At 42.3% G+C, this 24,807-nt stretch overlaps 1 protein-coding gene and 1 non-coding gene across 2 annotated transcripts in view; both read right to left on the bottom strand.

The window, feature by feature from the left end:
• Nucleotides 1-209: 209 nt before the first annotated feature.
• The window catches only part of COMMD1 (copper metabolism domain containing 1), a 137,983-nt gene continuing 113,385 nt past the window's right edge, over nucleotides 210-24,807 (bottom strand). The window contains exon 3 of the mRNA XM_004609281.2: nucleotides 210-429. Coding sequence (XP_004609338.1) covers nucleotides 322-429 — 108 coding nt within the window. The 3' untranslated portion in view covers nucleotides 210-321. The remainder of the gene's footprint in view (nucleotides 430-24,807) is intronic.
• Nucleotides 21,739-21,946, bottom strand: LOC129400331 (small nucleolar RNA U3). The gene has a single exon (XR_008627591.1). It is a non-coding gene; the product is annotated as a small nucleolar RNA U3 (small nucleolar RNA).

Here is a 24,807-nt window from a genome sequence, read left to right as displayed (position 1 = left end):
GTGCTGGAGATTGAACGTGGCTCCAGAATGCAAAGCATTCTGTGCTCCAGCCCTTGAGATATCCCTTTGAGAAAAATTCTGATGGTGCTGGGTTGGGGAAGAAAACTTTAATAGTACCTGTGCAGGGTGAAGAGCTTCTACAAGAAGAATAATGATTAACAGTGAATGAAAAGAGAGAAAGAAAAAAAATTTCAGCAAACAAAGGCAGGCAAGATTTGAATTTGAGGATTTAATACAAACTGGGAAATAAGCTTTAGTTTTCTTAAACAAATCAGTGGGGACGGGTCATGAACACCTTTGCTTGAGCAGGTTCATCTTCAGTTAGGCTGTCTGCATCAGTGTGTTGATACTTTCTTCTAACTCAGAGAGCTTCTTCAAGACTTGGTTGACCTTGACTTCATCCATTTCCAAATACAGAAATTCTGATTTCTGGGAAAAAAAAATAAAAGGATGTTTAGAAGAGATGCTCAAGATAGCCAAGCCAGTCTAATGCCCCAGCAAACATGGCTCAGACCTCAACACCAAAATAACATTCTGACCAGCAAAGCAAACCCACACAATTAAAAGTTTTTCTTTTGGGGAGACACAGCCAATAGTGCTCAAGGGTCACTCCTGGCTCTGTGCTCAGGGGACCACATGCAGTACTGTGATTCAAACCAGGGACAAGGACACAGCCACTTTCTAGGCAGTGCTTTAATCTGTGTTCTCTTTCTGGGACACAATGATGGTACTTCATAGGTGTTTCATAAAAGGTAAAAGGTATACAAACATCAGGTGTTTTCATTAAAAGACACGAGAAGCTTGCTGTGTCTATTATTTTTTAATACCATAAACAGTTTTTTTTTGGTTTTGGGCCATATCTGGCAGTGCTCAGGAGCTACTCTTGGTTCTGCATTCAGGAATCACTCCTGACAGTTTCAGGGGAGCATATAGAATTCTGGGGATTGACCCAGGGTCGGCCACATGCAAGTAAGTACCTTATCTGCTATACTATCACTTCAGCCCTGATACCCTAAATAATTTTAAGGTACGTACGTATTGCTATTTTAGAAATGATGAATCCAGGGCACAGAACAGTTAAGCTGCATCAAAAAAATCAGGAAATATCATTGAAAGTCAAATAATGAACTCCCAGGTCCAGCTGCTTCTAAAGTTCACACTGTCTTCAAAACATACCCCATAGTGTAATAGTGAAAGAAGGATTTTGATTAGCTCTGTATTAGCCTGGAAATTGATAAAACTTGCACTTAGCAGTTAACTGGAATTGTGATGAGTCCTGACCAAGTTGTTAGGGTACTAATAGAGATAATTAGATTTAGAAATATAACAGCCTTAAATATTTCTCCTGGGGATCTTGACGCACTCAGCAGTGAAGAATCCTGGCTAGTGAGCACCACACACCAGAGAATGTTCCGGACCCCAAACCGAGCTGATAATACTGGGGTGTCCCAGAAGGAGAAGGTGCAGCCTCTCCACCTTCTCCAGATGGAATCCTGGCGACACTAAGCTTCTACTAACATGGCTCCGGTATGTGGGGACCAGGACTATTTCTCCAAACCTCATGGAGACACTGAAACTATCCTGATGTACAAAAAATGCTCAGACTTCCATATGACCCTGCAATACCACTTCTGGGAATATATCCTGAGGATGCAAAAAAGTGCAGTAGAAATGACATCTGCACCTATATATTCCTTGCAGCACTGCTCACAAGAGCCAAAATATGGAAAGTGCCCTAGAACAGACGACTGGTTAAAGAAACTTTGGTACATCTACACAATGGAATACTATGCAGCTGTTAGGAGAGATGAAGTAATGAAATTTGCTTATAAATGGATAGATATGGAGAGTATCATGCTAAGTGAAATGAGTCAGAAAGAGAGGAACAGACATAGAAGGACTGTACTCATTTGTGGAGTATAGAATAACATCACATGAGCTGACACCCAAGGACAGTAGATATAAGGGCCAGGAGGATTGCCTGATAGCTGGAAGCCTGCTTCATGAGCGAAGGGGATAAGGCAGATGGAATAGAGAAGGGATCACTAAGAAAATGATGGCTGGAGGAATCAGTCAGGATGGGAGATGCATACTGAAAGTAGATAATGGACAAAACATGATGACCTCTCAGTGTCTGTGTTGCAAGCCATAATGCCCAAAAGTAGAGAGAGTATAGGGAATACTGTCTGCCATGGAGGCAGAGGGAGGGTGGGAAAGGGGGGCACATGGAAGATATTGGTGGTGGGGAATGTGCACTGGTGGAGGGATGGGTGTTTGATCATTGTGTGATTGTAACCCAAACATGAAAGCTTGTAACTATCTCACAGTGATTCAATAAAAAATAAAAATAAATAAATAGATATATTAAAAAAAATACTCAGGAACGGCTCCTCCGCCCCTGAATGGCCATGATCCCAGAGGCACACAAACCAATATTGGAATGCAGCGGCTACTGGCAGATATACTCCTAGACCGTGAACTAAGCTGTGGCCCCGTGCAGCCCTGGGAGGAGAAGGGTTTTTGTCCCTCGACCTTTTCCCCTTTGCAGCAGCATGGCAACTGCCACCTTTAAGAGCCAAATGGACAGAGAGGTAGGAGCTTGCAGTGATGGGGCACGTGGGAAATCTCTCGATGGGGCGGGGCGGGGGGGGGTAGGGGCAGAACCGGCCCTGCTCCCCGCCCAAATGAGACCCCGAGCGGCCGCCCACAAACAGCTCCTCCGCTCCTAACAGCCATGATCCCAGAGGCACACAAACCAATCTTGGAACGCAGTGACTACTGGCAGAAATACCTCTGGACTTAATTACTAAAATACCAGAATTCCAAAACCATGCAGCTGCTTTTGCGGCCATGTGACATCATATGCTCTTCATTATTAGCAATAGGAAACAAATGATCTAATGATGCCTATTCGGCAGGTCTGATTATTGGGGGAAAATTCTAAATAATAATAGTAGATTTTCTGTGGGAAATTGAATGTAATCAAAGTAAAGAGAGAGGAAAGTGAAAATCATCTGCCAAACAGGCAAGGTTGGAGTTGGGGGGGGTATACTGGGGTTCTTGGTGGTAGAACGTGCACTGGTGAAGGGATGGTGTTTGATCATTGTATGACTGAGACTTAATCCTGAAAGCTTTGTAACTGTTCTCACAGTGATTCAATTAAAAAAAAAATTTCTCCTTCGGATGGGGGGGAAGGGGTAGCTGTGGATTGATAGTACAGCAGGTAGGGCATTTGCCTTGCATGTGGCTGAACTGAGTTCAATCCCTGGCACCCCATATGGTCCCATAAACACCATCAAGAGTAATCCCTGAGTGCATAGCGAGGAGTAAGCCCTGTACGCAGCCTGGCATGGCACATAAACAAAAACAAAAACTACCACCACCACCAAGAAAAGACTAAAACATTTTTTCTGCTGCTCCACTTCTTGAAAGTGAATTCTCCCAAGACCTCTCTTTCCCATGATGCTCCAGACAGTTAGAATCAGTGAATCGGAACTAGCTTAGATAGATTATAAAAAAAGTCTCTGAAGTATGGTAGCAGTAACTTCACACACAATGAACAAACTAGGTACAAACTGTCTCGAGAAGTTCTATGTATCAAAGATTAATGATAGTCAAGATCCTAGAAACAATAATCATGTATTTTCAGAACAGTATGATTTTTTTTGAGATAAGATAATCCAACTGCCTTGCTCTCCGGATAATGAAATTGAGGCATAATGACAATGAATTATTAAAAGACATTCGGCTGTCCCTCTGTAGATAGTAGACCCTTCAATTCTCTTTTCATTACTTTTTCCTTTTTAAATATCTAACACTGGGCTAGAGTGATAGCACGCAGAGTAGGGTGCTTGCCTTGCATGCGGTCAAGTCTGCTGACCCAGAGCTCTGCCAGGAGTGGCCTCTGAGCACAGAGTGGGGAGTAGCTCTGGGCACTGCTGCGTGAAGCGCCCAAACCCAATACAATCAAACAAAATCTTAACATCTCCTACCCTATCCCCAACGTGTCAAGACAAGGTAGAAGAACAACAAGCCTCCAGAGAAATGAAGTTGCTCTGATCCGTTAGAAGAATTTTCTGAAATTAATTTTCAAAAGGTTCATTTTCTTAGTGAGCTGTGTTGAGTCTAATAATGACGACAGTCAACCTCCTCAGGAGAAACAGGGGAAAAAGAGAGAGAAATGGCCTCCCAAAGGGCAACCTTCCAAAGGGAGGGAAGGCAGTTCCCCTGACTACAGGAACATTCTCCACAAACATGTATTTGGGTGGGAGAGGGTGATCACTGCAATGTGAATGAGCTTAAAAAACTGTCAGGTGTTTAGTCAAAATAAAAATCATTAAAAAAAAACATTTATCACAGCATCGTGATTTACAAAGCTATTCATAGTTGAGTTTCAGGCATACAATGTTCCAACACTAATCTAATCACTAATGTTAATTTCTCTCCACCAGTATTCTTAGATTTTTCTCTATCCTCCCCTCCCCCCCCACCATACACACACATAACCCATCCCCAGCCTGCCTCCTTGACAGGAACTTTTTTTGAGGGGTGGGGTGGAGGAGGAGATAATCCCAGAAGTAATCAGGGATTACTTCTGGCTCAACATTCTGGGATCACTTCCTGGTACGGCTCAGGGGACTATACGGAATGCTGGGGATCAAATTTGGGTCTGACACCTACAAGGTAAGTGCCATGTCCACTGTACTATCTCTCTGGTTTGGCTGCTGTTGTTTAGATCTTATGCTCTCAGTGTGGGTACTGTGATTTAGATACATAGATATACTGTGCCTCTGTACCCACATGCTGCCCCTTTTACCTCCCATCAACCTCTTTTTACTTTCCCTTCAATTTCTTTCCTTCCCTACAATTCTCAGGGATCAGGGTAATCTAGGTATACCCCCCCCCTTTAATGTATTACATTCTCTTGTCTTGTTATTCTATATACCACAGATAAAAGATCATCCTGTGTGTGCCCTTCTTCTGACTTACTTCACTTAACACGGTATCTTCCAGTCTGTCCAAGTGAATTACAGAGTTCAAGGACTATTCCCAGCTCGCAATCTGGGGTCACGCCTGGCAATGCTCATGAGATCACGCAGAGCCAGGAATTGAACCTATCCCTCCTGCTTGCAAAGCATATGCTCAGCTGAGCTGTATCTTTGGCTTAGTATCTTATATTGTTCATATTCCTGATCTATACTGTCCTGGCCTCCTCTAGGTGTTGCTTTGTTTCTTTTTGTTTGGGTGAGGGTGGGGTGTTGGGGTGGCATTGTTATAGTGTATGGTGATGGGGGAGAGGAGAGGTTGCACATTTGGTCTTTGCACATTTGGTTGCTGCTCTAAGGTACACCCCAGCACTACCACCAGAGATTGCACTCAACAAGGCATGGAACTCGAAGACTCACGAATGCAAGGCAGGTATTCTAGCCTGGAGCCACACCACACCTGGATCCTTCTCCTTGCCTTTCCAATCACCCAAGCCCCAAGGTTGCTAGGCAACGGGAAAATCTAGGGAATCAACTGAAGAGGGCATTAGCAAAATAGTTTCAGTGAAAACAGAAGTTGGACTTACACACACATCCTGCTGCTGCTGCGGGCTCAGGGCCCAGGAGTCAACAGAGCAATGCAATTCCACGAACAGTCTACTCAAATTTGTTGGCGTTCTAAGAGAGAGAGAGTGGGGGCATGCCAAGGACAGGGCCCTGGGATTCTTTTGGTTTAAGATTTCTTAGCTGGAAAAAACTAAGCCATGTTTAGAAGAAAACTAGACATGCCTGTCCTGCCAATGTTGGATCAAAAGGAACATGTATTTTGGCCCAGGCAACGCTGACTTATTTTCTGAAAGGGAGAACACAGTTTGACCTTGCAAGCATTAGTGGTCCTCTCATTAACTAAATTATGTACTGCTAAACCATGACTATTGCTATCCTTTCTCCCTGAAGATTTCAAAGATCTCAAAGCATTTGAGATATATTCTATTCCCCATTACAGGTCAGTGAAAAGTGAAAGGTAATAATACAACTGATCTTTATTTTATCACTATCGGCGGAGAAAAAAAGAGATTCAGCGACTAACCCCAGTTATGTTCAGTCCAGATTGTCGATTCACTGCTCACTAACAACCACATCTGACTCCGATTTAAACAATTTCAAACCCAACTAACATTTAACAGAGGGGGGCGGGGAAAGGGAACTAATTATTACCTGATTTTGCACTGATTGATATCAGCACCAGGATTTAAACTTTTACAAAGACTTCAGGGTAGGGGAGTACTTGAGCAGACTGAGCAGAGCTCAGGGCTTATTCTTGGTTCTGTGCTCAGGGAAGCAGATGTGTTTCCCAGGGAATGAACCTGGTTTGGTCACATGCAAGACAAGCACTTTACCTGATAGCTATCTCTCCGAGCCCAAAGATACTTTAGAAATATCTAACAAATGAAAATAAAATGAAACCAACTTACACAACACAAAAAAACTCTAAGTATGTTAAATTGAAGACTAATATCCCCCCTCCCCCACCAATCTCTCTCTCTCTCTCTCTGTCTCTCTGTCTCTGTCTCTGTCTCTCTCTCTGTCTCTCTCTCTCTCTCTCTCTCTCTCTCTCTCTCTCTCTCTCTCTCTCTCTCTCTCGCTCCCTCTCTCTCTCTCCCTCCCCCTCCCCCACCCCTTTCTCTCTGCTGAGGCTCAGGGGCCTACCAGGCTGCCCTAGGCAGACCTCCAGGGCCGTACCAGGTGCTGCTTGGGGACCATGTGACGCTAGGGATTGAACCTGAGTTACTCCAATCCTTTGAGCTAGCTCCTTGGCTCATAGACTTAATTTCCCAGCTTTTTCAGAACAATGTGTTCAATTCATTAAAAAATTTTCTTTTTCAGTAGGGTTTAATGTTTAGCTGTTAAGATTTTCTGTATTTTAAAATGTATGTGTTGGCAGCAGTGGAGATGGGTCACCCCTTCTCATCTCTCCACCCTCTTGGGGTCCTGGCTGTCACACCCATGATGGGCATCTGGGCATCATCTCAGTGCATCAAAGGCCTTGATCCAGAGACTCCCAAATGAACCTCAAAATGGATTAGCTCCCTGTAGAGATGTCTCTGGACCCTAACCATTTCCGGGAGTACGCGGCCACTTTTGAGGCTGTGTGACCCCTCATGATATTCATAATAAGCAATATAAGCAATAGAAAATAATTTATCTAGCACCTGCCCCTGGCAGACAGGCTTGAATGGTGGTGAAAAAATCCAAAATATTGGTGGTGGGAAGATGTAATGGTGGTGGGATTGGTGTTGAAATACTGAATGTAATCAGCTAATGTGAACAACCTTATAAAAATTAAATTATTTTTTTAAAAAAGGAAAATATATGCATAAAGAACTATTTTTAAAAAGTGTTCTGGAAATAATGTGTCACTTAAAAATGTATCTGCAAATAATTAATCTGGTTTTTAGCTACACACTGACCTACTTCCTGAATATGACAATGGGCAAAGAACCAGAGGTACAGATGTTGAACAAGTGAATAGCATATCACACTGACGGAGGGAGAAGTTTCACTTAAACCTTAGGAAATCAAATGAAAAAAATCTAAACTCTAACATGTGAAAAAATAACACTGTAAATATATTATTATTAATACTATTACTTTACTTGGGAGAACTAAATATGGCAGTGCTCAGGGGTTATTCCTAGCTTGTTGCTTGGAGCCCACTCCTGATCAGGGCACCCACTGAGGGCTGAACCTGGGCCTCCGGCATGCAAAGCATGTACTCTAGCCCTTTGAATTAATTTTAATGTGAAGTTTAAATCGGGGCATCTCACCATTCTTGATGAGCAAACTTATTTGCAAGTAACTTTGACAAACAAACTAAAATAAATATTTACATACAAGAAAGAGAAAAGATTAAAAAACAAAACAAAACAAAGGGCTAGAGTAATAGTGCAGGTGTAAGGAGCTTGCCTCACATTTCATTGACAAGATTCAAATCCCCCAGCACCACTTATGGTCCCTGGAGCATCACCAGGGGTCACTCCAGAACATGGAGTCAAGAGGAACCCCCTTCCCCCCATCGTCTTGCCTTAGTGGTAAGATGAGCATTGTTGAGTGTGACCCCCAAACCCAAAAACTAAACACATCTAGAGTTGCCTGTTTAAGTAATACCAGCAGTCACGTAGGAATAAACTATACAGTGGCGCTTGCCTTCTAAAAGGGTTCTTGATAATCTATAGACTAAAACATCTGTTTTAGCCTGCACAAAAATGTCTTTCTGTTGAGAGAGACAACTTAATACATCCAAAAAAGAAAAAAAAAGAAAAAAAAGAAAAGAACAAAGTAGTGATGAATAACAACTCCTTGGCAGTCTAGTAAAACAGACTGCCAATTCTGGAAGATTTTCTCCAAGTAGAGGAATCATCAAAGCGCCGTGCCAAGAGCGCCATCTATTTATTCCCAGTCTCTCCCGAGGTTTCTTTTGCATCCTTTACAAGAGCTTAATTACACAGAAATAGGCACATTAGAAAGCAGTCTTTCCCTGGGCCTGTCTACCAGGGAGCAAATTAAGCAAATCGGAGGGAGGGCAAAGATCGTAAAGTCAAGGGAAAAGGTCTTTCAAATCCATATATTGTGGATCTGGGGAGAAATAATTACTGGACGATTTTTATTTTCTGAGATTGCTGGGGTGGAAAGCATTGCATTTCTAACAAATACTGAATGAAATTAAATTCTGAGGCAGTCTGGGATAGGGATGTGACACAGATTTTCAAGGGCCAGAATTCAGTCCATAGCACCCCTGAGAAGAGTCCTGAGTTTCTTGAGCATCCTAGCAGTGTATACAGTTGCTGCTGCTGCTGCTGCTCCCTTGTGTGATCCGAGGGTTATTGTTCATACTGCAGAGAAAAGAATATCTAGTAGTTCAGAAACAAAAGCTATCTGTGGATGGCTTGCTTCTGCCAGCTCAGTTGGCAAGAGCCAACTCTGGTCTCAATCTCACTAAACTCAATTTTGAAATGTCAGTTAATCGATGGATGCAGTTAGGATGAAAGTTACTAGAAAGGGGATTGCAAAATGGCACAGAAGAGTCTCTCCTAATCCTTCCTCCCAGATCCTATTAAGTACCCTGACTATCACGCTGCGTCAGGATTGACTCAAGATCTATCACTCCATTTGTGAAAGGATAAAGAAGATAAGGGAAGAAGAAAGAATACACAGCCACTGCATTTAGTCTCTAGCCTAATTCAAACAGTTCACTGCAAACATTTTCTGATGAAGAGCAGACGGTGTGCCTTTACTCTGAAGGGTTGAATTCTAACATGATTGAGATTGTAGGGTCCTTGGTCTTAAGCAACAATCACCCTTCACTTTAATACAGAGCTCTAGACTTTATTTATTTTGGGCTTTGGATCGCACCTCGTGGTGCTTTTGGAGCTACACATGTCAATGACTGAGGACTAGGTGGTACCAGGGATAGAATCCATAGTTCCCATAAGCCAAGGCATGAGCTCAGACTTTTGAACTATCTTTCTGGCCCAGATTTACCTCTTAGTGTTTCCTTACACTTACTGTCATCTGATTCTTAGAACAGCCCTTGACAACTAGGAAAGGCCAAGTTATAGGCAAGCTACTTTGAGTAACTATCAGTGAATACCCTTGTTCACCTGATCCAAAGCAGATTCTTTCAACTCAAGAGGAAGACTGTCAGATAATTTCATAGAATTATAGGCTTTCATAGACTTCTGACTCAATATATGGAAAGCAAGTAAAACCTTACTTATTTAAAATTTCCCCAATTCCAAAAGCTAGAGATTAAAAGTGCAGACCTTCGCAAAATACCTAACTGGTGAAGAAATAAGACTTTCATGCTTGGTGATCATTCATTCAATACACTATAGAAGGAGAAGGAAGTAGAAAAACCTGAAGAGGGTCCAGGGATCTTCTCTTGACCTCAGGGAAATATAAAATGTTTAAAAATGGAAATGCCATATTCAACAACAACAACAAAGTCTGGAAGACAGGATCAGAGGAGATTGTATTAAGTGTGAGAGATCTGAAGCCATCACAAATTTCAGGGAAAACAAATTACACAGATAATATTAATAGCAATGAATCCTCACCATAGCTAGCATTCACTGAACACATACAAAATTCCAGGTATTACTTATGTTAAGTGCTTTACATGCACTATTTCACACAGGTGAGGATAATTTTATACATGAGGAAAATCAGAAAGGCTAATAACATATTTAAGGCCACACAGCTAGTAATTGGTAGAGCCAGTTTTAAAGCCAGGTCTGCCTGGCATAAGAGTTCAAGCACTTAACCATTTCACAATCCTGAGTCACCTTCACATATGATATTAATAGCTCACTAAGAATCTACATGTGAAAGTTATTTTATGATTCAGTTACATTAAAAAAATAAGTCTTACGGGGTTTGGACTGACACTCAAGACATATAATGTACACCTGAAGTATGTGAAGATATGGGTGACGCCCTGCACCACTACATAAGTAGTTTTTAAAATGAGGGCCAACTCAGTGGCTGAAGCCTCTACCTTGTAAGCATAAGACTAGAAGTTCAATCCTAAGTGTTATCATGTATGCTGATGCCATCCTGGTAACTCTGATACCTGTGATCCCGGGCACCACATGCAGCCAGGTGTGTGTGAGCAACACAATGAAAAAGATCTTTAAGCACAAGGGCAGGAAAACAGCCCTCAGCGACCACTACAGACAGAATGTGCAAGAGCACCACAACTGAAGATAGGAACCACTGTGAGTGCAGAGGCAAGTGTACGAGTACTGCAGCCCACTGAGTGTGAGCAATATAAGAGGGCATGTGTTGGAGCATCAGTGACTTCCATCAACAGAGGGAAGGAAAGGAGAATTATTTTTTGATAAAGTGAGGACCAGGATGTGGCTCAGAAATTCCTTGACTTTTATTTTATTTTAGGCACAGTGATTTTCAAAACCGTTGTTAGTAGAGTTTCACACATGAAGCATTTCAGCACCACACCCACCACCAACTGTCCCCTTCCCTCTACCATGTCCTAGTGTCCCTCCTAATCCCTGTGGTAAGTAGAGCACCTGCTTTGCATATGTGAGGCCCTGGGTTCAATGCCCAGACCACAAAATAAAAAAAGTCATTTAATTAAAAAAAATTTTTTTTTTTGCTCTTTGGGTCATACCCGGCAATGCACAGAGGTTACTCCTGGCTCATGCACTCAGGAATTACTCCTGGCGATGCTCAGGAGACCATATGGGATGCTGGGAATCAAACCCAGATCGGCTGCATGCAAGGCAAATGCCCTACCCACTGTGCTATTACCCCAGCCCCGAATTAAAGTATTTTTAAGGAAAGGAAAAGCTGAGTATTGACAGTATGACAACCCAAAGTCAATCTAAGATGGCTTATAAAATTAGCTGGCTAGGCAATGGCTCCATCCTGGCTGCAGATTCCTAGTATCATTTCAAGTGAAAGGAAGTGGCAGCACAGCAAAGTTAATGTGTGCGTGTGATTCAGGCAGAGAATCATATTCTATTTTATTTATTTATTTTTGGTTTGTGGATCACACCTGGTGGCGCTCAGTTCTACTCCCAGTTCTAAGGGATCACTCCTGGCAAAGCTAAGGGAACCATGCCACGCAGAGGATCAAAGCTAGCCTCGACATGCAGAACAGTATTCCTGCCTGCTGAGCTTTAACTCTTGCCCAGAGAAGCATATTACAAAGAGACCGCTCATTTACTTTGTTTGGGGCCATACGTGAATAACCTATAGTGCTTAGGGAGCCATGTAGTGCTGGGGATCAAAGCATGTGCTTCAGCCCGAAATCAAAACTCAACTACTTTCAAGTTATATCGGTAGTGGGAAGGTTTTAGTTTTTCTAAACTGTAAAGTGATATCAACATTTAACCTGTAAGATTTCTGTGAGGAAGCTGGAGAGACAGTATAGTGAGTAGGGCCCTTGCCTTGTACGTGACCAATCCGGGTTCGATTCCGGGCACAAGGGGCATCCATGTGGTCCCCTTAGCACCTCCAGGAGTCATTCCTGAACATGAAGCTAGGAGAGAGCCCTGAGCACCACTGGATGTGGCCCAGAGCAAACAAACAAATAAGGATTCCTGATGCAAATGAAGATCTATGCAACCACAGCAACTCTGGCAGAGGGAAATATCTCATAAACATTAATAACTGGTTTTGGGGCCAGAGTCATAGTACATGGCTCACCTGGGTTTAATCCTTCATACACCAAATGGTCCCCTAAGCACCACCAGGAGTGATCCCTAAGTGCAGAGTCAGAAGTAAGCTGTGAGCATTGCCAGGTGTGCCCCCCCGCCACAAAAATATTAAATAAAATAAAAATCAGTAAGTATCTTTATTTCCCAAAAGGAAAATTAACCCTGACACTATATACTACCTCTAGCAGTTGAGGCTGGCTAGAGTACTTCACCATCACCTAACACTGGTAGGAGCATTTGCCTCCTAGAGGCTCCTAAAGGAGACCTCTAGATGCCCCGTAATTGCCTATCCTGGCCCAAGTGCACCCACGGGCCAGCTAGTATATGCCTAGTAGTAATATCAGAGCTGCTAAGGTCAATATGGCCCTTCCTGATGAGCTCCTGCATGACACAGCCAGTGCCATGGGGACAGAAATTACAAATTCTGAAAGCAACACATAAAGAGAAGACATTAAACTAACTAGAACCCTCAAGAACAGAGCCTATCTGGGGGCATGTAAGGAGCTAAAAACACATAAAAGCAGGGTTAGGAACTCAGGCACAAACTGATCTTCCTTTGACTGCCAATCCCAGGAAAGAAAGAAAAGCCACGACCAGAGAGAGCTCAGTGCTTGCAGGCATGAGGCTGGGAGTTCAATTCCCAGCACAGCCCTGTGTGCCAGTGTGATCCCGGAGCACTGCTCTTTGGGATCCCCGGGGCCTCTAATCTTTGGTGTTCCACAGCCAAGTGTATGCGGCCCCCACCGAAACAACAACAGAGGGAAGAGGGGCAAGGGACTATCCAAATTAAACACTTTACTTATAGTTAAATTGAGTGATCATTTTAATATCCTACAATAACAGAAAAATCAGGAAGTGCAGTTAAAATATCATAATTTATTTCCATAATTCCCTTGCCCACAGCCAGAGGACAAAGGAGCTGGTGGAGCAGTTTCAATCTGTTTTAGTATGATAATCTCACCCTCTCCACCTCCTCCTAGAAAACATCAATAAAATTATCCTATTTAAGTTCAATCAATCCTCTATAGCAGAGATGAAAACAAAACAAAGCAAAAAGGATTATAGCAGCTACACCAATTCTTCAAAGCCAAGAAGCCAATCTCCTTTCGAGATTTGGAATCTAACTTAATTTGGATTTTTTCTATGTTATTAACTCAAAAATTCCATTATTTTTCTATTTTTTCCTCCTTCTGTCAATTAGAATTTCAAATGAAAGTCAAATGATCCCTAGAGACAAAAAAATAAATTAAATAAACTAGAAAATCCCTATAGTTGACATTTCAAACTGTGGGCAGCAAAGCAAACGGAAAATTATGTTCTCATCACCATGCTGTAATGAGGGTTTACATCTGCAGTTTGAAAAAAAAGAAAGAAAAGTCTGAATGTAAAGCCTTTAACTTCATCGATGAAGAGTGAAAATACTCTTATGTGAACAGTAAGATAAAATTTCCAATAATTCCGTCACTTACAGACAGAGGCTCTCAGTCTGCTTCAGAGAAATACTTCGCTTAAAAATGAACTGTTCTGGAAATGGGAAATCTTAACCCAAGGCTAAATCTTAACAGATGACAATGAAGAGTCTATAATTCTGAAGGTCAGGATCTGTTCCTTAGGACATCAGGGCCCTACTGGAAATTTCCAGAATCATATAAACTTTTGCAAACATCTTGAATTTAAGGAGGAAAACATTTCTCAGTTCATTCCACTGCATTACTCAAGAGATGTTGGTATTATGTTTAAAAGTTCAAGTTAGGTGGAGTGAGTTGAAAGCAGAACACTCTGGAGGGTGTGGTGTTGGGATATTGCATACATGAAACCCTATCACCATTTTGTAAATCACAGTGCCTAATATTTTAAAAATAATATTTTATTATTATTAAAAGTTCAGACTATCTAAAGCACTTTGAAAGGGGGAATCAGAAAAAAAAGTATATATGTATATATATGGAAATGCTGCCATTTTACTCTGCTTCCTTCTCTCTGTAGAAAGATCAGAAGTGACCTTCTCAGTCATTACCCATGGAACCTCAAGCAGTATTACTGACTGAGGGTCTGGAATTATTGGCCAGCAAATTACATGATTAGGATTTAGATCTGTGCTCCACTATTATTAGTTGTGTGATTCTGGGAAAAGAATTTAGTTTTCTTAATTCCTGATTCCCACATAGAGGAAATAGGAAAATAATGCCCTATAAGGGTTGCTAACAAATACTAAACAAGACAGTACACAAGCCTACAGCCGGCAGCACTGGCTAGAGCGAAATAGGATCTGGATAAATGTCTCTCTAGCCTGTTACACACTTCCCGTCCGTCCGCCAGCCGCCAGTGCTTCATAAGGAGCTCTGCTTAATGCGAACCACCAGCTCTGTTTTCTTCAAAACAGACTTAATGGTGACAAAGAGTCATGTGAAAGGCTCCTGGGGCCTGACATTGTCCCGCAGAAACAAAAAGTTCTCACACTGGCGAACAGCACCAAGTGCTTCAGGCTCCAAATCCTAAACCAATTCCTGCATGTTTTTGCAATGTTACCTAACATCCTGAGTGCTCTGTGCTTTCAACAGACTTCTCCTTGCACGGATCAGTCACACTGTTTGCTCTCTTTTCCCTCCTTAATAGATGTCTTTATTCAACAAGACCACCGCATGGATTCAAATTAGGAATCAGAAAAGGCCAGGCTCAACTACGGAGAACTGGCGAAGTCTCAGGACTGAACAGTAAGCCCTTCTAACCTTTCAGCATCTAGATGCTTGCGCCTTCTGTTCTTGGAAACAGGCTGATCACTGGTTCCAACATGTCTATGTCTTTCACTCACTGAAAATGTCATGAAACTCTTTCACGACTTCTTACATCAAAACCTGTCTCCAACCATAATCTAATAAAGCAACATTCCCAACCCCCACCCCGCCTCATGTCGTGATACAGTCAGACTTTGACACATGGCACCTCTGAACTAAAGGTTTAAAAGTACTGATGGTCTATGGTCCCCTGAATCCCCCCTCCCCCAGGAGTGATCCCTGAGAACAGAGCCAAGCATCAGCCCTGAGCCGCACCCCAAAGCAAATAACAACAACAAAATTCCTTTAAAAAAAGAATACTGACAGGCTGAATCCACATTCTACATACAGGAGGTCTGGGTTTAATCACTCTCACTACACAGTCCCCTAGAGCAGTGATAAAAGAGACCCCTAAGCACAGAGCTGGGAGTAACTCCTAAGTATGACAAAACTTACAACAAGAAGAATATATATGGTTATAAAAGGTTAAAGTAGAAGCATCACAGAGAGAAAAAAAAGCATACCAAAACAACAACAACAACAACACCTTTTGCCACCTAACTTTAACACAGGCATAATTGTTTCAACTCCAAGCAGCTCTGGGTTAATGTTTATACTCTTTTACTGGCTCACCACCACCACTGCCAGACCCAAAGGAGAAAATGGAGGTCAGAAAAGCAACTAGAGGACCATAACACAAAGGCAGTGAATTCGGAATCAATGACTTATTGTCTTATACCTGCCATGGATCATGTTAGACACTGAGAATTCAGCTAAAAATAAAACAGTTTGGGCCTTTAAGGAGCTCACATTCTAATGAAAGGAAGAAAGAAAAAAGATAATCTGAACAACTTTAAAAGGCAATTTCTGGGTGATAGAGTTCAGTAGTAGAGAGCATGCTTTGCATATATGAAGCCCTACCTTTCATCACCTGCATGCCCTTCTGCCATTCCAGAGTTGACCATGTAGGTCAAGATCAATTATTTTTCCCAACTATCAATAACTTTGTAACTCACAGGGCTTTAATAAAATAAAATTGGGGGGGAGATCAATATTTTTTATCTTTTTATCTACAGTAGACATGTCATAATGACATGAGAAAACTGTTTGCCACTTCCCAGAGAGTTTACTCAAGAAGGCAGGGTACCAAATGAATCATAGGTAGAAGATAAACTAGTTGCAAAATTTATTTAATGATTACATTATTGCCTACTTGTTGCAGACTTATTTTCATTGTCTCTGTCTTCTGTACAAGGCCAGAAGCAGGATGAGATCATTTATGGGAAGATAAGAAAGAATCAAAGTCTATAAAATTAAAGAACTCAGGACAAAAATCTGAAAATATCAAATTTACTTCTAATTCTACTGCTTAAAACTAAACAGGTAATTCACTGAAATGCCTGAAACCTTACTTTGTATTTATTCTATTATACTTTATAGAGTTTTTAGGAAGTTTAAATAATATAACAAAAAGAATTTGGTAGGGATGGAGAGATAAGCAAGCGGTAGCATGCATGTTAATAAGCATGCATGTCTTGCATGCAGCTGAATCAGGTTCAATCTCCGGTCCTCATACGGTCCCCAGCACCCCAGCAGAAGTGATTCCTGAGTGCAGAGCCAGAAGTAAGCCCTGAGCACCACTGGGTGTGGAACCCAAACAAACAAAACTCTTGGTAATATATAAAGTACTAAACAAATACCAACTATTATTGCCTGACTAATGTTTACATAGGAAGACTCAATGAGAAAAGAAGAGAAACTGTATTTAATACCAAAAAATTTCTTGGTACCTACTCCATTGATTAAATTAGCTATTCTTACTTACTTTGAGTTATTCTTTCTGATTATCACCTTGCTTAGCTCTTAAGACATTATCAAGAACCTTGTTAATCAACCTCTCTTTTCTTCTTAGAAGAGTGACCTTCCATTTTTCTTGAATTAAGTCACCAACTTAAATTCAATTGCCCATGGAGCAGCAAAGCCATAGAAAAAGCCGAAGAAGGCAGGAGCAATAGAAGAGTGAGGGAGGAATGGTCGGAATGAAGCAGTGAATGTAAGTACCATCTCCTGAGATAACAGTTTTCCAGTGCCAGCTTGTTGTTTGCAAAAAAGTGAGTCCTTGTTGACAGATCTCTGGTATTTCAAAATATTTCAGAAACTGAATTTTGATATGATATTTCTTTTTTTTAAACTTTTTATTAAATCATCATGTGGAAAGTTACAAAGTTCTCAGGTTTATGTCTCAGTTATACAATATTCAAACACCCATCCCTTCACCAGTGCCCATATTCCACCACCAAAAACCCCAGTATACCCCCCGCCCCCACCCCTACCCCCTACTGTATAACTAATGAATTTCACTTCATTTTCTCTTTACCTTGATTACGTTCCATATTTCAACACAAAACTCACTATTGTTGTTGGAGTTTCCACCCAAAAAAGACAGCCCTACTACCAAGGAAGCATTTGATAATTAGTTTTCCATTGCTGGGAATGAAGAGATATGTAGCCCCACTGCTCCAGGTACATAACTCTTTTTTTTTCTTTTTCCTTTTCCTTTTTTTCCCCCCCTCATCCCCCTTCCCGCGCCTCATAGTATGGTGCACGCCATGCCGCGTTTCTCCCTGAAAATGGGAAACAACCCGGAAAGAGGGATATTTCCTCTTCTCGGCCGGCGTGGGGCTTTTGCTTAGTTCACAGTCCAGAGAGGTGGCTGCTACATTAATAACCTTCAATATTTCAACAAAAACTTACTGTTATTATTTGGAGTTTCCCCCCCAAGTCAGACCTGTTCAAAAGGAACCGTTTCACATTGCTGACAATTATAGATGTTAAGTCGCACGGATACGGCAGTGTCCGCGCGGTTTTGGATTTCTATATAATGTCCAGGGAAAATTCTGCCAGAAATTGCATAGCCCAGTTCACATTCCCAGTGCATTGCTGTAAGAAGTCTCTGGAATCAAAGTCTTTATGCGCAGAGGGTCCGCTTCACTCTCAGCAGCTCCGAATTTATCTGGGCCGGGGGTGTGCCGGTTACACCCCCTTCCCATGAGTCCCTAGGAGCCCCGAGTGTGAAAATCAAATACCTCTGGGTTAGGACTCTTAGAAGATGGCGCCTGCCATGTGGGTGCTGCCGCCGCCGTTTGCCATGCAGGAAGACAGGGTGGGGAGGAAAAATCCACCCCCCGGCAGCACAGAGTTGCAGCCCAGTTCGCAGTCCCAGTGCATTGCTATTAGAAGCTGCACTGGATGCCTGAATGTGTTAGGTCTCTGGAATCAAAGTCTTTAGGCGCAGAGGGTCGATATGATATTTCTTAAGTTTAATATATTTTCAAAAAGTTCAAAACCTAAAGATACAATAAATTCATAGTGCAGAATTCTTCTGCCAGTAAAGAAGAGGAGTCATTTATTTGAAAAGTATTATTGGTGCTGTTATATAATGTATCATTAGTCTGGTTTGGGACAAAAGAGTTTCAAGTTGGGCCTTGTAAGATGGGTATAGGAGAGGATATTCAGGCTGGGTAAAAACTATGTGCAGACATTGAGGTAGAAATATGCCTGGCATGTTGGGGGCAGAAAGGAGAATGAACAGACTAGTTTGGCTGAAAAAGAGAATTCCTTTAGGGAAAGAATGGGAGACATATGGGGAAAAGTTATGAAAGACATGAAATTCTAGAGTGAAAATTTAAGGCTTTTCTAGATAGCCTTTAAGGCTTTTCTAGATAGCCTGGGGTGGGGGGTGGGGAAGGGGAGAAGTAAAAAGTCTAGAGACTGGAGGGACAGAATAGGGATCAAGGCATCTGCACTGCACAGCCAATTGTGGTATGATCCTAGCACCACATATGGTCCCTAGAACAGCCAGGGATCACTTCTGAGCACAGAGCAAGGAACAGCCCCTGAACTCCACCAGTTACAGCCCCAGAAAAAAAAATTAAATTAATTAAATTTAAAAATGAAGTCTAGCTTTTTTCTGCCGCCGCGCGAGATCGACCCCGGAGGCAACTGAACCACTTTGGACACGAGCGGCGCCCCCAAAATGCCTCCAAACTGTGTGCTCAAAGCTACTGGCCCAGGCGCCGCCAGCGGGGTATGGTCTTTTCTCTCTCAACTCTTTCTTTTTGAACGCAGCGAGGCAACAGCCGGGTTTTAGACTATGCAGGAAGCCCGGGAAAGCCGATGGGGCGGGACTTCCGGATCCGCCCTGTGCCGATATTTAAGCACAGAGCCATGTGGGTACGCGCTTTTCTGCCACCGCGCAAGATCGACCCCGGAGGCAACAGAACCACTTTGGACACGAGCAGTGCCCCCAAAATGCCTCCAAACTGTGTGCTTGGAGCTACTGGCCCAGGTGCCGCCAGCGAGTGAATCAATTACCAAAAGAATTTTCCCTGGACTTCATATAGAAATACAAAACCGCTATCGCAGCCGCTCGACCTAATATCTCTTGATTTTCAGCAACGTGTAAATGTTCCTTTTTAGCAGGGCTTACCGTGGGGGGAAACTCCAAACAATAGTACTGAGTTTTTTGTTGAAGGGTAAAAGATTGTAGTGATAGAATTTTAGGCAGAATTTTCCCTGGACTTTATATAGAAACCCAAAACCGCGCAGCTGCTGCCGTGGCCGCGCAACCTAATGTCATCTAATCATCAGCAATATGAAATGGTTCCTTTGTAACGGGTTGGACTTTGGGGGGACCATAATAGGGTTAAAGTTTGTAGTGACGTGTAATTTCTGGCTGTACTTTCCCAGGACTTTATACAGAAATTCAAAGCCGCGAGGCCGCTGCCATGGCTGCACAACCTAATGTCATTTAATCATCACCAATAAGAAATGGTTCCTTTGTAATGGGTTGGACTTTGGGGGGACCATAATAGGGTTAAAGTTTGTAGTGACGTGTAATTTCTGGCTGTACTTTCCCTGGACTTTATACAGAAATTCAAAGCTTGCGAGGCCGCTGCCATGGCCGCGCGACCTAATGTTATTTAATCATCACCAATATGAAATGGTTCCTTTTTAACGGGTCGGACTTTGGTGGGAAATCCTAACAAGAATAGTAAGTCTTTTGCTGAAATATTGAAGGCAATCAAAGTGGTAGCCATCTCTATAGACTGAACTAAGCCATATCCCCACGCCAGCTGAGAAGAAATATCCTTCTTTCTCGGGAAGAAATGCGGCGTGGCGTTAACCATAGTATGATGTCCATTAAGCTGACACGGACCTGGTGGCGTGGGAATGGGATACAAGGGAATAAATTATTATGTATTTGGAACAGCGGGACGCTGGTGGAATCTCGAGCTGGGGCCGATACCAGCGTATTACTTTTGGTTCCAGAAACTGCTGGCAGACATTCTACCAGACTATCAACTAAGCCAGAGCCCCACGCCGGCTGATGACGGGAAATAACCATTTTTTTCGTTTGTTTTTTTTTCCCCCTTTGTCAGGCAGCGTGGTGATTACTAAACAGGCATGAACTCGGTGGCGCGGGACGAGGGGGGAAAATATAGAAAAGTTATGTAACAAACAGCGGGACTTAATATCTCTACATTCTCAGCAATGGAGAGCTATCAAATGCTTCCTTGACAGTAGGACTGTCTTTTCTTTTTTTGGGGGAAACCCTAGCAACAATAGTGAGTTATGTGTTGAAACATGGAATGTAACCAAGATAAAGTGTAAACGAAGTGAAAATTATCACTTACAAGGGCGGGGACAGGGGGTGTGGGGGGGGGGCGGGAGGTATAATGGGGTGGTTGGTGATGGAATATGGGCACTGGTGAAGGGAAGGTGTTTGAGTATTGTATAACTGACATAATCCTGAGAATTATGTAACCCTCCACATGGTGATTCAATAAAATTTAAATTAAAAAAAAATGAAGTCTAGGGCTGGAGTGATAGCACAGCGGGTAGAGTGTTTGCCTTGCACACGGACAACCTGGGTTTGACTCCCAGCATCCCATATGGTCCCCCGAGCACCGCCAGGAGTAATTCCTGAGTGCATGAGCCAGGAGTAACCCCTGTGCAATGCCGGATGTGACCCAAAAAGAAAAAAAAAAATGAAGTCTACAGACAATACAAAATCATTAAGAAGGGAAAATGGTAGGGCTGAAGAGACAGTACAGTGTGTAAGGCTCTTGGTGCCTGGGTTCGATCCCAGGCACCACATCTGGTCTCCTGAGCCCTGCCAGGAGTGATCACTGAGCACAGAGCCGAGAGTAAGCCCTGAGCAAAGCTAAAACAAAACAAAACAAACGAAAAGGATAACTGCATTTCAGACCTTTCAAACTTTCAAACTTTGAAAGATTCCCAAATGAGTGCAAGTTTAACCACCCACACTATAAGTCACCTCTGTTGATGTGGTGGTGGTCAAAGTCTTCAAAGCAAATATTAAATAATCTTTAGCAGGCTATTTCTTTCAGATCAATAAAAACATTTAGAATTTAAAACCCAAAGACAAGATTGCTGGACAGTTTGGCATGCTGTCAGGCGCATCATCAGCTTGAACTCTCCTCAGACTGCCTGTCAATGGGCTAAGAAGATGGATGGAGAAGGCCTACTCCCAGAGGACTCCCACTAGGGACATAGGCTCAGAGTGCCCCACCCTCCCATTTGCAACTCATAGACCGCCTCCAGCAGCTCCTGGGTCAGCCTCAGAACCTTTCCTTTTCCTTTTCCCTTTCCTTTCTTCTCTTCCCTTCCTTTCCCTTTTCTCCCCACCCCTCCCCCCCGTTCCTTCCTTTTTTTCCCTCTCAGACCACATCCTCTCCCTCGCCCTCTCCCAAAGGAAGAGAAGAGCAATCCTCAACGGTAAAAGGCAGTTGCAAAAGCAACATCTAGAACCAGCCTCATGTCAGGAGAGGATGCTCTGGTTCCTCATGGTTTCAGGTGCTCTGCATGATCAGAGAAACTTCTCTAGAGACGAACTATAGACATGATCCCTGAATATCTTCTCAGAATCATTTCTGTTCCCTTCTGTGACAAATTGTCTAAGGTTTCCAGTTCAGTTGATACTCCCAGTAAAACTAAAAACAAATGATTAGGGAAAAGAACCAGTGATTTTTCACCATGACCTGCGATCTAAAACACTAAATTAAATAAGCTTTGTTATTTTAGGAAAAAAAGTCTTGATTTTATCAATGGAAAGCAATATAGTAACCATTAATGATTTCTGATCATACAAATGACAAGATCAGGGCAGATTTTAAAGAACACCAACCTCGTGGTAATATTCAAGATGACTTTAAGTGGGGAGAAATAAAGTACCAAGTATTAACTTACACTAATGCACAGAGTTGGTAATGGGTACACTAGGTAGGACATTGACAGGAAGACAGTGAAGACCACCAGACCACCCACTGGGAAAAGAAACCATGAGGAAATGTAGCTTTCCCTTCCATACAAATTCTCTCGTAGGCATATGTGCATCCTGTACCTTTTCTGCTCTTGAACTCTCAGTGCGATTCTACTTCAAAGAAAAAAATCACTTGCAGAATATAGACGGCCAGTAACACCTACCTCCCAGCAGTCTCTCTCACCATCTGGTTTTCCTAAGCCAAACTGTTGAAAATTCCTGAAAAGAATTTATCTCATCTCAAAACTATTATCTGAGCAGCACCTGTAGCATCAGCCAAGTAACAGATACCCCTTTAGTAAAAAGATGGGTTACCCTTGTTTGGGGTTCCCTCTGATAAAATTAACTGGGTTCAGTAAGTCAGGACCAGAAGATGACGTGGACTACAATCACACTACAGAAGAGTAGGAAAATCGCTTCCCTTACTGCCTTAGGTCAGAAGGGCAGGGTGAGCAATGACAGAGCCATCGCTAGAGTGAGAAGATCAGAACCTAGATAGACTACACTGCTTTGTTCATTTATTTTTAACTATCCTATTTCTTGTTGAGTACTATTTTTGGCTTTTTTTTTTCTTTTTGGGTCACACCCGGCGATGCACAGGGGTTACTCCTGGCTTTACACTAAGGGGGACCATATGGGATGCTGGGAATTGAACCTGGGTCAGCCACGTGCAAAGCAAATGCCCTACCCACTGGACTATTGGACTCCAGCCCCACTATTTTTGGCTTTTGGAGGCCATATGCAGTGCCAGGCATTAAACACAGGTCAGCTGTGTGTTGTGTGCAAAGCAAGTACCTTACCTATTGTCTTAGCTCTCCTGTTCCTAGAGAGAACTTTTTGTTTGTTTTGGTGTCATATCCAGCAGTGCTCCTGACTCTGTGCTTCCAGCAGTGTTCAGGAGATCATGTAGAACCAGGGTCAGAGATCAAATCCAGGCCTCCTGGGTACAAAGCTTGCACTCAGTCTGTCGAGCTATTGCTCCAGTCTCAATAGAGAACTTTAATTTTCATGTTATTTTATTTTTGGTTCTGGGGCCATATCCAACAGTGTTCAGAACTTCTGGCTCTGTACTCTGGGATCACTCCTGGTTGGGCTCCAGGGCCATATGTGGTGCTGGGGATCAAGCCAGCATTGGCTTGTTATTCCTGTACGATAAACTTTTACAGTCAAGTAGATATGATCGCTGCTTACGATTAGTAAACACAATTGACTGGTGCTCAATAAAAACATATTGTTCAATTCACAAAGAAAATGATGTGTGTGTATACACTCATACATGCTGGTTGATTCAAGCAATTTACTATATCTAAAAGCTTAAGTTTTATAAATGTGAAGAGTATTCATTTTAATTTATTTATTTATTCCGGGTTTGGGGCCACAAATGACAATGCTCAGGGGTTTCTCCTAGCTTTGCACTCAGGAATTACTTTCAGCAGCGCTCAGGGAAGCATATGGGATGCCAGGGATCGAACCTGGGTCAGCTATGTGCAAGGTAAGTGCCCTACCTGCTGTATTTTCACTCCAGCCTAAAAAGTGAGTCTTCATTATATCTTTCTTATCTTTTAAATGCAATTCTCCCACATGGAAATGTTTTAAATTTATAAAATCTTATGCACATACAATTTTCTAAGAACTCAAATTTAATATTTGCATATAAAATAGCATGTTTATGTCAAATATTATATTTAACCTTAAAAGTATTAGATTTAATATTTTTAATATATTTAATATATTTTTAATATATTGAGTGAAGCAAAAGCCCCCTATAAGAAGATACCTATTTTAAGTTCCTTATCTAAAAGGCCTGACAGGCTGAGACTGTCCCTGGTAGCAGTCAGCTGTGCCCAGGGGAGTCCAGAGCCTCCCTCCCCCCAAATCTCTCCCCCCTCCCCCCGAAGCTCAGTTCTCAGAATTTTTCTACTCACATTTTTCCCAGGACAGTCTCAAATTATTTTATATACCTCTTATTTCCTTCTTATGACTGGCTCAGAACATTTTATATAAAACTCACTCCCTTCCTAGAACCGGATACACATCTCCTGCTTATTCACCTTTCTAGAAAGCAGTAACTTCCCACCTAAGCATCCTAAAGACACACTAAAAGACCCCCGAGAGTTGGGGGATAATGGGAGGGAACCTGGGAACACTGGTGCTGGGAAATGTACACTGGTGGAAGGATGGGTGTTAGAATGCTGTATTACTAAAACTTAATCATTAACAGCTTTGTAAGGGTTATTCTCACAGTGATTTAATTAAAAAAAAAAAAAGACCCCCCTCTCCCTCAAACTGTGCCAAGGAGGTCTCTCTTTTCTGGAAGCCACTACTGTGTCGGTCTCACCAGTGTATTCTCTTTCAATAAACTTACTTCAATAAACTGTCTCACTCTCTTGGTAAATTATTTTACCATTCCACTATTTGGACCCAGCAGGTCTGGGTTCAAGTTCTTCTCCCTTCATCGAATA

This window comes from Sorex araneus, chromosome X (assembly GCF_027595985.1).
Source record: "Sorex araneus isolate mSorAra2 chromosome X, mSorAra2.pri, whole genome shotgun sequence".
Classification (NCBI taxonomy): Eukaryota; Metazoa; Chordata; class Mammalia; order Eulipotyphla; family Soricidae; genus Sorex; species Sorex araneus.
This window is presented reverse-complemented; position numbering and strand designations above follow the sequence as displayed.